At 42.8% G+C, this 14,945-nt stretch overlaps 1 protein-coding gene across 1 annotated transcript in view; it reads right to left on the bottom strand.

Annotated features, from left to right (window-relative positions):
* The window catches only part of LOC124798962 (neuronal acetylcholine receptor subunit alpha-7-like), a 341,236-nt gene that overhangs the window by 272,069 nt on the left and 54,222 nt on the right, over nucleotides 1–14,945 (bottom strand). Inside the window, exon 3 of the mRNA XM_047262497.1 lies at nucleotides 1,504–1,613. Within this exon, the coding sequence (XP_047118453.1) occupies nucleotides 1,504–1,613 (110 nt within the window). The remainder of the gene's footprint in view (nucleotides 1–1,503; nucleotides 1,614–14,945) is intronic.

Genomic DNA, 14,945 nt, shown 5'->3' on the forward strand with positions numbered 1-14,945 from the left:
CTTGCTGTTTAAAGCGTCGCCGAGTCACAGGCCACTGCTCCTTCGCATCTATACAGGGGAACGTTGTAGGCACCTTTGAACTACGTTTCAAACTCACACGTCGCAGCGGGAGGCAATTACTGGGTATCGAAAAACTAATACGCTTTTTTTTGACAGTGTGTGAAATGACTGTATGCCTAAAATTATGTTAGAGTTTTGCGTGAATAAACGTATTGTACGCGTGCCACCTAAGAGCCACAGTTTATTTTATTTGTAGCAGTTAACACTAGCTTATGGTACGATTGTTCACGAGAACCTGACAACGTATTTTGTATCTACATTCTTTTACGTACGTTGTATATAAAACGAACATTTGCATCTATATATAAAACTACTCACCCGATCAAAAATGCCAAAATGCGACCGTCTAAAAATGAAATAAAAAAGGAAGCGAGGAATATGAAAAACGACGTTGTCTAGTGTCGTAATGTCATGGATTCGTATAATGATTTGTTTTCACTGACTGACAAATGTACTTTTCCTACTTCACAACCGATGCACCTCATAGTTTTATTTGTTAGGCCAATAGTAAATGAAATTTTTATAATTAATAATTTAAGTTACTACGTAGTAGCTTGTCAAATTGCATCGCAACAAATGTACCACTATTAATGAACTTCCAAAAGTAGTGCAATGTAATTGTTGCAAAGCGTTTAATGTGACCTGTCAGCATTTATTGATGGCTGATTTGTAGATCGAAGGAAGGAGGATTGGATTATCGCCCCGGAGACTTCGAGGTCATTAGAGGCGGAGCACAAGCTTGGATTGTGTCAGGGATGGGGAAGGAAATAGGCCGTGCCCTTTCAAAGAAAACATCCTGACATTTGCCTAAAGCGATTTAGGGAAATCACGGAAAATCTAAATGTGGATGGTTGGACGCGGGCTTAAACCATCGTCCTCCCGAATGCGAGTCCATTTCACCATCTCCTCTGTGGATGGTTTGTAGTTGCTTGTCCTACTGACACGCCGTAATCAAATAAATCCGACACAACTAAGATTGAATAAGCAACGGGTTGACAGATTGTCATTTTTTTATATGTTCAGCAGGGTTAGCAGTGGAGACTAATTTAAAGTTACGTAAGAGATAATTTAGTAATGATTCTATTTAGGTCGATTTGATGGAACTCCTTCAGTTTATAATGAATACAAAGAGACCCGAGAAATATAGGATGCTGGTTATGTAGGTCAATAAGTACTGTTATTATGCTGGAGGTCATATCCTTTATCGATAAAAAAACCAATTCATGTGAATACTCTGCAAACGTTTTATTTTCATTGTTTAACCTTTATCGAACAAATTCACATGATTTCATGACATTAAGGCATTCTGTGCATTTAGTTTGGTTGTGGGATATCTGTGTGGAAAGTGTGAACTTAGCATTAAGCCTTATGAAAGGTGGTCAGGTGGAATGATAGAACCTCCACCAACTGGCTTGTGGCAGTGGCTCGGTTGGTCGAGTTTACCTGTTGTACATGAGGATGTCAGGCCGCCATATCTTGTTGGGTGTTATCCTGAGGTCCTTGACGCCGCCGTACTCCGACTCGTTCCAGCGCAGGTTGTAGTCCACCCACTCCTGCAACGCCACAGAGCACACGCACACATACAAACGCGCGTGCAAGCCAAACAAAGCGGTACACTCCTACACCAGGGCAGAAGTCTAAGCACACTCTCCCTTTTTGCAACGACTGTATCTCTAGTATTCTTTCTGATTAAAACTGAAAGTGATAAAAACAATTGAAAATTACATTCATCTGCGATAATATATGGAACTAAAGACAATCGAAATAAAGGCACCAACACCTTCATATTTTTTCTATTATTTTCTTTCTAATTACATGTAATTTCAATAGTAGCCATTTCTAAAATTTCAAAAGATTATGGTTATCTTAAAACAAATACAAAAGATCATTTTTACCGCACATAAATAACAATACTGAGTATATACTGAAGTGCACAGAACTCCTAGTCACAGTACTGCATGCGTTGATAGTTGAATTTTATTTGTGTCTCAAGTACAAAAATTAAAATTTAATTCTACTACACTTAACACGTCACTCTACAGATACGGTGACATTTCGATATACTTTACTACCGATACAAATTCACAAGATATTCGTGAAATGTTACTTCGAACTCTACGTATTAAATTTATTTACGTAGTGAAATGCTAGATAAGAGTGAAAATTTGCTAACGAGCACAAAATAAGTTCAAACTACAAGACTGAATGTCTAACGTCATGCATATGTAGGATATAGACGTGAAAAGATATTAAAAACTGTTAAAAGAAAGTAAGAAATACAAAAAGCAGTAAGAAGTAAAACTTCATGCAGGTTGGAGCAGATAAATAAGAGAAGCAATTTATTTTTCATTTATTAAAATATTTAATTTCGTTTTCATTAGTTTAGTTGATAATTTAAATTTTCCATTTATTATAGTTAATTTAATAATCTAGTCTTGTTTTGCCGAAGACCGAGGAGTTCTCACACTGGTCCGCAAAAAGTAAGCGAAGATATCACCCCAGTCCACTGTCAGCTCTTAAGCGAAAGCGAGTTAAAACTACACCTTAGTAAATATTCTCAACAGTTATTTATAATTTGTTATTTATTACAAATTTATATTTATAAATGGTGATTTGGTTGTCACTGTACGTATTTAAAAGTCAGAGTACAGTCCTATGACGAGTACGTAAAGTGTCTCCTCGCTTTGCTTGTAGGAAACGTGTTCCATCCAACATTTGCTTGTTACGCACTGTTACACTAACTCACACTGGTAATGAGTGTAACAAATCTTGAAACTACGTGCACGGGACCTGGACAATGAACAAGATCTCTGTCATTCACAGACATTTCATTTAAACTAAGCTGTTCTAATGCGCCTCGTGAACTGACATGAAGAGCTTTCTGGTAATAGTGTTATTACGCTTTCAAACTCCACAAGTGCTCTATTACGTAACTACGCGGTGAAATGGTGAGTAGTGACTTGACAGCGATCAACAGCATATTTCACGTGACAGACACGACTTTGCGTCAGTCATGAAGCTTGCTAGTGTAGCTTCCATAGTAGACACGTATCTGAGAAATGTAATTATCCGGGTTTTGAGTCCTTGTCCAGCACGAAGATTTGACTGGCGACGAAACTTACGGTGAACGAGCACTTCGCCACAAACCGAAGACTGATTCGTCAGCCTGTATATTGCCTCGTTATCACCACTAATGCAATTACGACAGCTCATTACACCGGACAGCTATTAATGAAATAAAGAAATGTATGTTATATTAAATTTAAAGTGAAGTTATTAAGCAACATTTACGAAGTACGCAGTAAAATAATGCATTATCGCTATCCTGGCGTTACTCGATTCCATCCTTGAGGGCCACAGCAGAACAAGAACATATCGGTATTTATGGTTATTTTTTTAAAGATGAGTAAGTTGAGGAAGGTTACAGAGTGAGTTTTAAGAAGTGTCACACACACGGCAGCGACTGACGATTTGATGGTGAAGAAACAGGCAAGTAACCATGGCAACACATTTCATGCAGGAGTGTTTGGAGACGGTTCATTCCATTTGACTCTGTCGTTGTAGCTTCCACGTGAACATCTCCTTAGTTGCTAGTGATGGATGTTATACTCCAGAATTAGTGAATAGTGACACATTTAATTGTTGACCGTTGTCAGCTTTCATTTGGAGTGTTTAAAGAAGTCCTCGCTTTAAGCATTACGCAGAATGAAGTGAATCAGTTATGTGATTTACGCGGTAAGGCTGTGTGTGACCACAGCATTTACTGATATGGTAACGGTGTGAGAGGCTGAAATGTTTATTTAATTTGGCTCAGTATGTGATATTTTAAACTTTTCTTTGTCGTTACACAATAATTATCTAGCATCGCAGATTTTTAGTATCTGCAAAACAATACAAGTGAGGTAATAAGTTAAATTAGGAACACATTTTGTGTCACATTTGGAAATATGTATCATTTATGGGGCATTAAATGTTTGGTTTTGGTACGTAGGTAGAGCGTGGTGGGAGGAAGTGTTGTTGCGACTTAGTTTCTACTGTAAAATAGCTATGTACTTAGGTGTCATGCAAGCTGTGCAGCTATTGAAAGATTGTGCTGTTGTGCGTGTTTGGCTAAAACGTTGTTCCGTAATCTGTAAGGATGCGAGTGTATACGTTTTGTTTCAATTCGAGTTATTCCAGGGTGATAGCCGTTGCTGATCACGAGTGCTTAGCTGAATTAATTCACATAACATAAGTTATTCTTAACTACGAGTAGTATTCAGCTGTTGGTGACTATAATGGTCCACATGTACTTATTTTACTGATATAAAACAGACTCGATTGTTACTGTCCTTTGTTTAGAATAGATTTAGACTCCATGAATATATGATCCTAATGAAACGTTTATCTTGTAGTGTTTACCTTAAGCATTAAGCTTTAAAAGTTTCTGTCCGGGAGTAATTTCCTTTTATCGCAAGAAAAATAAATGAAATTTACACAGCAGTTAATCAATTAATTTCGTAACTGTTCATTTCTGAATATTAACTTTTGCCCTTATCAACAGGCTGTAAGCAGGGATGTATATTCTCTTTCAGTGAACCTCACTGACTCTGTTTATGAGCCAGTGGCAGACGGAATTTTTCATTTCCTTCACACGTTCAAAGCGGGGATCAGAATGAGAATCATTTAGTGGTCTGAGGGGACGATAGTTTAATGACGATAAGTGTGACGGGTAAGGCGGTACTTATAGTCCAAGTTTCACGATATCAGCAGTGACTTGCCTATCCATGTGAGGCCCTGCACTGTGAGGCAAGTGCATCAAAGTTTTCAGTAACCCAGTTAATTTATACAGAAAATCTGGTCGGCCTTTAGCGATGCAAAGGTGGCGGCACACATCACCAGGCTTTACACGGCGGTTGGCACGATTGGAGTGTGTATAGTTATCGTCTATGGTTACACAGATATTAATTCATTGTGTTCGGAATTATTCTTATAGAAGCCAAGTCACGTCAAACATCACAATCGTAGGCAATTATCATTCAATATATTCTTCAGCAGCGATGAAGTTATGAGACTGGTCTCCAGAAACAGTGTTACTGCAGGAAATGGTAAATATATGTGGTCGAGATTATATTTATTGATCCATATGGTTGTCACGATTATATATTCGCAAATGTTGAAATACAGTGAGTTGAGAGAAGTCATGGGATATCTTCTAATATCGTGTCGGACCTCCTTTTGCACGATAGTGTGCAGCAAAAAAAAAAAAAAAAAAAAAAACGGCTCTGAGGACTATGGGACTTAACATCTGTGGTCATCAGTCCCCTAGAGCTTAGAACTAATTAAACCTAACTAACCTAAGGACATCACACACATCCATGCCCGAGGCAGGATTCGAACCTGCGACCGTAGCAGTCGCGCGGTTCCGGACTGAGCGCCTAGAACCTTTGACCACCGCGGCCGGCTGGTGTGCAGTAGCTCAACGTCGGGTGGTCTCATCAAGTTGTTGGTAGTCCCCTGCCTCTGTAGCAGTACATAATTTCGAAAGTGCTGCCAGTGCAAGATTTTGTGCACGAACTGATCTGTCGATTATGTCCTATAAATGTTCCATGGAATTCATGTCGGGCGATCTGGGTCGCCAAAGCATTAGCTCGAATTGTCCAGAATGTTCTTCAAACCAAACGCGAGCAATTGTGACCAGGTGACAAGGCGCATTGACATCCATAAAAACCGCGTCGTTATTTAGGAAATGAAGTTCATTAATGGCTGCAGATGGTCTCCAAGTAGTCGAACATAACCATTTCGAGACAATGATCGGTTCAGCTGGAGTAAAGGACCCGGTAAGACCAGCATTATGGAGCCACCACCAGCTTGCACAGTGCCTTGTTGACTCGAACCCTACAATCAGCTCTTATCAACTGAAATCGGGACTCATCTGTGTGGGACACGGTTTCCCAGTCATATATAGGGTACAACCGATATGGTCACGAGCCAAGAAGAGCCCCTGCAGGCGATGTCATTGTTAGCAAAGACACTTGCGCCAGTCGCTTGCGCCGGCTGGTGTGGCCGTGCGGTTCTAGGCGCTTCAGTCTGGAACCGCGTGGCCGCTACGGTCGCAGGTTCGAAACCTGCCTCGGGCATGGATGTGTGTGATGTCCTTAGGTTAAGTTAGGTTTAAGTGGTTCTAAGTTCTAGGGGACTGATGACCACAGATGTTAAGTCCCATAGTACTCAGAGCCATCTGAAACATTTTGAACCAGTCGTCTGCTGCCGTAGCCCACTGAAGCCAAATTTCGACGTACTACGCTAAACATATATTCGTCGTACGTTCCACATTGATCTCTGCGGTTATGTCAGGAAGTGTCGTTTGTCTGTTAGTATTGACAGCTCTAAGCGAACGCCGCTGATCTTGGTTGTTAAGTGGAACCGTCCGTGGTGACAGGTAATTCCTGAAATTTGGTATTATCGACATACTCTTGACACTATGGATCTCGGAATATTAAATTCCCGAACAATTTCCGAAATGGAATGTCCCACGTGTCAATTTCCTTCTACCATTCTGCGTTCAAAGTCTGCTGATTCCCGTCGTGCGGCCGCAAGTACGCCGGAAAGCTTTTCACATGAGTCACCTGAGTACAAACGACAGCTCCGCCCATACACTGCTCTTTTACATCTTGTGATTCTACCGTCGTCTGTATGTATGCATATAGCTATACCATAACTTCTCTCATCTCAGCGTAATTCTATAGCAAATTGACCGCTTATGTATTGTAATCAATCGCCCCTCCTAATGCGGGATTGTGTGTTTGCTTGATAAAACCAAAACATCTGTCTAGATATAAAGCTTTTCATAGAAATCACAGTCATAACTTTCTAAGCATAGATCATCTGAGTGGAAAATATCAAGACGCTATGGGTTTTACCGAGAGATCTGCGTCTTGTTTGATGCCACGACGAAGTTGACTTCAATATTTCTTGTACATGATGTTTTGCAGCCTTAAGAAATTCGTCTCAGCTCCGGTAAAATATTTTCCTTAGGCAGTGCCCGTAACGCCACCAGCCGATATTTACCTTACTAGCCATTAAAATTGCTACACCGTGAAGATGACGTGCTACAGACGCGAAATTTAAGCGACGGGAAGAAGATGCTGTGATATGCAAATGATTAGCTTTTCAGAGCATTCACACAAGGTTGGCGCCGGTGGCGACACCTACAACGTGCTGACATGAGGAAAATTTCCAATCGATTTCTCATACATAAACAGCAGTTGACCGGCGTTGCCTTGTGAAACGTTGTTGTGATGCCTCGTGTAAGGAGGAGAAACGCGTACCATCACGTTCCCAACTTTGATAAAGTTCGGATTGTAGCCTATCGCGATTGCGGTTTATCGTATCGCGAAACTGCTGCTCGCGTTGGTCGAGATCCAATGACTGGAATCGGTGGGTTCAGGAGGGTAATACGCAACACCGTGCCGGAACCCAACGGCCTCGTATCACTAGCAGTGGAAATGAGCGTCATCTTATCCGCATGGCTGTAACGGATCGAGCAGCCACGTCTCGATCCCTGAGTCAACGTTTGCAAGACAACAACCACCTGCACGAACAGTTCGACGACGTTTGCAGCAGCATGGACTACCAGCTCGGAGACCATGGCTGCGGTTACCCTTCACGCTGCATCAGAGACAGGAGCGCCTGCGATGGTGTACTCAACGACGAACCTGGGTGCACGAATGGCAAAACGTCGTTTTTTCGGATGAATCCAGGTTCTGTTTACAGCATCATGATGGTCGCATCCGTGTTTGGCAACATCGCGGTGAACGCACATTGGAAGCGTGTATTCGTCATCGCCATACTGGCTATCACCTGGCGTGATGGTATGGGGTGCCATCCGTTACACGTCTCGGTCACCTCTTGTTCGCAGTAACGGCACTTTGAACAGTGGACGTTACATTTCAGATGTGTTACGACCCTTGGCTCCACCCTTCATTCGATCCCTGCGAAACCTTACATTTCAGCAGGATAAAGCACGACCGCATGTTGCAGGTCCTGTACGGGCCTTTAGGGATACATGAAATGTTCGACTGCTGCCCTGGCCAGCACATTCTCCAGATCTCTCACCAACTGAAAACGTCTGGTCAATGGTGTCCGAGCAACTGGCTCGTCACAATACTCCAGTCACTACTCTTGATGAACTGTGGTATCGTGTGACATGGGCAGCTGTACCTGTACACGCCATCCAAGCTCTGTTTGACTCAATGCCCAGGCGTATCAAGGCCGTTATTACGGCCAGAGGTGGTTGTTCTGGGTATTGATTTCTCAGAATTTATGCACCCAAACTGCGTGAAAATGTAATCGAATGTCAGTTCTAGTATCATATATTTGTCCTATGAATACTCGTTTATCATCTGTATTTCTTCTTGGTGTAGCAATTTTAATGGCCAGTCCTGTAGTTTAGTCTCACCGTGACTAGTGGTCATAATGATTTGCCTCCTCATAGGACGTTGACGTGTTTAAGTTGTGTGCAAAGAGATCTTGAGTTCACAATCTTACCTTTTTTTTGAAATACTAATCAGGTACTTTGTTAATTAGGTGAGGACATGGAAGCCTTATTCGGAAGTAATGATAAACGAAACGAAACTGTGCTCCGCTGTCTACGGCCCTCTGGGTCTCCCTACTCAAACGGAATACTGAGAGCCTGTTAAGATGGACGGTGAGATTGCAGTCGCCGCGGATGCAGCAGCAGCAGCTCGGGGTGCGCTCAGCGCCGGCGGCGCGACTCGGAGGCCGCTCGGTGTGGTGTGGTCCCGAGCGGCACGCGCCGACCTTCGCCGCCGGCGCCACCGCCGCCGTCGCCACGGCGCCGACGTCTGCGCCTGCTCCGACGCCTTCATTAGCGGTGTCTTTGTCCGCTGCTTAATTACAAGGCGCGCCTCTGCCGCAAACGCCGCACCGCGCAGCTTTGATACAGATCCGCGGTGCGCCGCCGCCGCCGTCACCGCCGGTAATTGACTTCGGCTGCCTGCAGTTTTGCGGCTGCATTCTCCACTAGAGATTTAATTACCGCGGATCGCCGGCGGAGGAGCGGTCGGCTTGACCTTCAGGCGCTAGTGGACAGGTGTCAGTCAGTGCGTGACGTTCCTCCTGCCCTGCCATGTATTATTCTCGGTTCCTTATTTGGCAGTGACGGTGTTGTGCGTCATTCAAGTTTATTCGTGATGTTTCAGGTTGTCGTTTCAGTCGTCAGCTCTGAGGCCGGTTTGATGGAGCTCTCTATTGCTGTTGCTTCTCTGGCTGAAGTTCGTCGGAGGAGACAATGAAGATGAGCAGGTAAGTCTACCAATGCGCGTCTCAGGAACACAGTTTTATGGGTTCAGCAGGGAGTTCAGTCATTCACTGTATGTGAAGGATTACAGACTTCCTCAGCCTGAAAGTGGATTATTCATAAAACATACCGGGTGATCAAAATGTCAGTATAAATTTGAAAACTTAATAAACCGCAGAATAATGAAGATAGAGAGGTAAAAATTGACACACATGCTTGGAATGACTTGGGGTTTTATTAGAACCGAAAAAAAACCAAAGTTCACAAAATGTCCGACATATGGCGCTGGACAGCAAAACGTCAGTGACTGCGCATGCCATCGTGTATAAAAGGAACTGTGATGAGAGAAAGAATCAGATGCGCCAGCAGTCGCAGCATGTTGACGTTACCAGAAAAGGCGCTTTTAGTGAAGCTGTATTATCAGAAAGGGGAATGTGCTAGTTCAGCGTTACGATCCTATCGCGATAGGAAGGGGATTCGAACGGGTAAAGGTCCGTTGACAAATGCAGCTGCGGCGAGAATGGTTTCGAAGTTCGAAGCCACGGGTCGTTTAGACGATAGACCCCGTAGTGTCCCACCGAGCACAAGGCGTAAAGCTGCTGAGGCAGTTCAGGAAGAAATGGGGACTGTAGCAGGTTCGTCTATACACGGGGAAGTCAGCGCTCGTGCAATCGCACGTCGCACCGGTACTCCATACACTACTGTTTGGTTGCCATTGAGGCGTACCCTCCGATGCTATCCGTACAAAATCCATCGGCATCATGAACTGTTACCTGGCGGTTTAGAGAAGCGGAGGGCATTTGCGGTGTGGGGGTTTCAAAAGATGGCGGAAGATGACGATTGGTTGAGTAACGTGTTGTGGACCGACGAAGCTCATTTCAGGCTCCGAGGGTCTGTCAACGCCCGCACCTGCAGAAATTGCGCTACCGAAAATCCTAGAACTGTCGTGGAAACTCCATTGCACGACGAGAAAGTCACGGTATGCGTTGGATTTACCACATCTACCGTTATCGGGCCTTTTTTCTTCGAGGAAATGCGTGATTCTGGTTTTGTAACTGCTACCGTGACGGGTGAGAGGTACACCGATAGATTACAGAATCGCATCATCCCCAGCCTGGCTGATAAACAACTGCTGGAACGTACGATGTTTATGCAGGATAGCTCTCCACCCCATATGACCCCATAGACGCGTGAAAGATCTCTTGCGTGCGTCGTTTGGTGATGATCGTGTGCTCAGCCGCCACTTTCGTCATGCTTGGCCTCCCAGGTCCCCAGACCTCAGTCCGTGCGGTTATTGGCTTTGGGGTTACCTGAAGTCTCAAGTGTATCGCGATCGACCGACATCTCTTGGGATGCTGAAAGACAACATGCGGCGCCAATGCCTCACCATAACTCCGGACATGCTTTACAGTGCTGTTCACAACATTATTCCTCGACTACAGTTATTGTTGAGGAATGATGGTGGACATATTGAGCATTTCCTGTAAAGAGCATCATTTTTGCTTTGTCTTACTTTGTTATGCTAATCATTGCTATTCTGATCAGATGAAGCGCCATCTGTCGGACATTTTTGAACTTAAGTATTTTTTTGGTTCTAATAAAACCCCATGTCATTCCAAGCATGTGTGTCAATTTGTACCTCTTTATCTACATTATTCCGTGATTTATTCAGTTTTCAAATTTATACTGACTTTTTGATCACTCGGTACATGATAGATTTTGAGTGAGACACTCCATCATCATGTATCAGGGAAACCAACTGCAGTTACATCAATTCAATAAAATACGTAAAGGCCGATAGGAGATAACCATACCTTGCCATATCACGTAGTTAAATCGCGGTAAGCTTGTTTTTTGTTTTTGTTCCACAACAAATACGAAACATAATTGAACAGGGGGTTCTGGTTCACCTTTAGCCAGAGACCCCTGGAGATTGGACACATGTCACGAACATCAATAGAAGTTTGGTATCATCCTTTATTTCCACATTCATAGCGCAGAAAACTTAAGCTGGGTCTGAAGCATGCGTTTATATCCATTTGCAGTATGTCTAAATCACTATAACAGGAAACATTTGTGTGAAGACGGCGGTTTTTCACACAACTGCTGAGCATCGTCAGTACGTAGAGGAACGTCCGCTGCTCGGATGCAGATCTGAATCCATCGTGGAGTAACACAGATGAGGTTATAAAGCCACTCCTGATCCAAATTGTCCCGCTCTTCAATGGCAATTCTGCGTAAGTCGCACTGAATACTGGTCCTTGTCGACGTCCAACAACATCTCGTTTCAGTCTATCCCACACATGTACGATTAGGTTCAAGTCCGGGGAACGGGCCGGCCACTTCATTTTGGTCATTCTAGCATGCCGAAGAAACATGTTCAAGACAACAGCACGATGAGCCCGTTAGTTATCATCCATCAAGATGGAATTGTCACGTAAGTGTTGGCTCCACTATTGGTTGCAGTCCCTGAAACCGTCCTCAACAACCACGAAAGGTGTACGATAGTAGTATGTAATGCCACCCCAGAACCTTGTTGCACATGTGGGCGTTCGATATTATCAGCGTACAAACTGATCCGACTTTCGTCCATAAACAACAACCGACGTCAGCGCTGGGGCGTTGATTCTGCGTGATTTTTTGCCCATCTGTAATTGAGTCCACGGTCTTGTGCCGAACAACGTGGTGTTCGCCATGATCGTCGAGAATGTAGGTTGGTAACACGCAATCTTCTCTTATCGGTTTGATGGGATACATGACGTCCTGTAGACTCTTCGAATGTCCAGTTCAATTCTTGAGCACGCAGCCCACAGTTCCTTCGACTCAGAAGTCGTAGATATCGATCATTCTGTGGACCTGTCGAGCATAGACGGATTGTGTGGTGCTAGTCCTCAACACTACCTGTCAACTGGAACCGATTCCATGTCCGAACCACATCATATTGACTCCGGTGCACACGTCGAGCCACGTCCGTGGTTGAGAAGTCTTCTGTGATTTCAAAGGCCATTGAAGTTTATCCAACTGAGAGACTTGACCTTCCGCTATAATCCGTTTGGTACTCTTCATGCCTTCAACATTTGGGCTAATCTAGCTCACTATTAAGCTGGATTCTACATTCCCCAGTGATCTCATCTTGTAGTGGACAATAGCTGTTTCTTAATAATTTTCACTTTCAGACTAGAAGATTATTGCAATTACTCAGTCGTTGTATCTGAGATTTTTACAGTTAGAGTTCGAAATTCCTCGACAGATTAAAAAGCTGACGGAGTCTGAAATTAGTCTCCAATTTGGATCCTCGCTTTGATCTCTGGTGACTGTAAAAAAATCACCCCTCATACAGTTAAAATCATTCACCCTTTTGTAGGATCGGCTTCGGACTACCAATGGTTAGATTGGGTACTTTCGTCGCTGTTACTTTAATTATTTAGTTTCGCAAGGTTTACTGTCTCTTTTCCTTTCTGATATGGAAGTGACGCAAAATTTTTTTCTATGAGCGGTTTATATAAGCAAACGTTCTATTATTTGCAATAGTTAACGCAGTGGATTCGCATTCGTGGTGACTACAGTTCAAATCGGCGTCCGGCCATCCAGATTTATGTTTTCCGTGATTTCCCTAACTCGCTCCCGGCAAATTCCGAGATGGCTTCTTCGAAACGGCACGATCGATTTCCTTCACCGTCCTTGACACATTCCCAGCTTATGATCCCTCTCTAATTATCGTGATGTCGATGGGAAGTTAAATTATAATCTTCCTTCCTTTCTTTTGGCACATGTTTCTTTGTGTGGTACGTTAGACATTTTTCTCGCTGACTCGCTCCACGACTTCCTCATTTCTTACACCGCCAGTGCATTTTTAACAGTGTGATGCACCAGAACATTTCAAAGGCTTCCAGTTGTTTCACTTCTGTCTCCCCCATTGTGTATATTCCGCATCCATACGGAGCCGTGTTCCAAACATAACTTTCCAAGAATATTTTTCTGGCTATAAAGTTTTTTTAAATTTTTTTATAGCAAACGTTTCTGCTTTTGCAATTTTCTACTAGGTCATCCTCGCACCGTCCATCTTTATCTACTATATTTCGAATGTAGCAAAATTCATCCACTTCTCCATGAGTCTCATATCCGAGAACAGCAGTTAGCTGTCCGGTGTGCCAGCGTGCTGATACCATGCCAGTGCAGCAGTTTTCTTTTTGATTACGTCCATACTATAGCCATTCGCCAGCACATGTTTCACTTCATTAGGTACTCGTCAGCTTACTTTCATTTTCGGCGTCCACTGCTTGCAGTATCATGCTGATTTTCTGCTCGTAACAAACAACTCCCACACCTTTGCTCTCCGCATTTCCTCTTCTATATAAAAATTAAATATTAGTGGAGGAATACTGCCTCACACCTCTCCTGATTTTAGCCATTTGTATTATTCCGTTAATATACTTCGCATAAGGTAAGGAGAATGGAGATATATCTTAAAATGTTGTAGCGGAGATTCAGCAGAGAAATGAACTGTAGAAAGTTTTGGAATGATATCTTGGGGAATTTAGTGTAATTTCAGTTTCGGTTAATGAAGTTGGAGCACTCAAAAATAGGAACATTATTGCAAAATTCCTGATGGCACGGTATTTTCGTCGGAATATTTAATTTTCCTCGTGTTACGGAGCCACAAGTCCATTTTGAACACCTGCATTAAAGTTTTGGAGCATTACATCTGATTTAGTGTATCAGTAATCAGTAAATGGACAACAAAATTTAATTTTATGCACAAATTAAAATGAACTCTTTAATTTCTGTTTCAGAGGTGTATTTTATATTCTTCCACACACTCCACTGTAGTACGAATATTTATTAACAGTTTAATCATAAAAAAATGTAATGCAGAAGTAGATAATTTTGTATCAGAAATACGGTAACCACTTATAGTACTTTATTTGTTTGTTAATATGCTCTGAGTCACTTTTTCCAAAAATTAACAAATTTATCGTTCATTTACTGTTGTATCATAATTAATGCAGATATGCACCAAGAAAATGTTAGTGTACTCCCTGAAAATGGACATGCAGCTTCGTAAAGCGTTAAGGAGAAAAGTAACATATTGTTACTGACATTGCTCTATTACTAGTAAAAACTGGTTATTACTCGTAAAGATATCTTCAACCGAGAAACGCTCTTTATTCACGTATTATGTGTGATTGATGAGGTGGTGAGCGAGTAAAATTGGCGGTGTGCCTTGTTACTAGCGTTTTTGGAGATCATCGTGTTTTGAATTTTGGACGAGTCGTAGAATCGACTGTCTGAACAAGCTACCTTTACCCCTGAAATGGGGCAGAAGCATCCCAGAAAATGCAACATTTGCCCGGCTGCTTAAACCGTATGCTGCTTATTGCTGGAAAGAAGCTTACATGACTCGTTCCTTCATATCTCACCAGTGAGATTGCCTAATGAGTAGTCTTTGTAATTTTGATAATCAATGGCAGACCTGTGATTATTCAGTATCTCCCGGCGTATTTCTTGCTCGAACAGTCCAAAGGTGTACTGCCGGTCCATAGTGTCCAACGGGAACAATATTTCGGCGATCAGGCATGTCGCC

The sequence above is a fragment of the Schistocerca piceifrons genome, chromosome 5 (genome assembly GCF_021461385.2).
Source record: "Schistocerca piceifrons isolate TAMUIC-IGC-003096 chromosome 5, iqSchPice1.1, whole genome shotgun sequence".
Lineage (NCBI taxonomy): Eukaryota > Metazoa > Arthropoda > Insecta > Orthoptera > Acrididae > Schistocerca > Schistocerca piceifrons.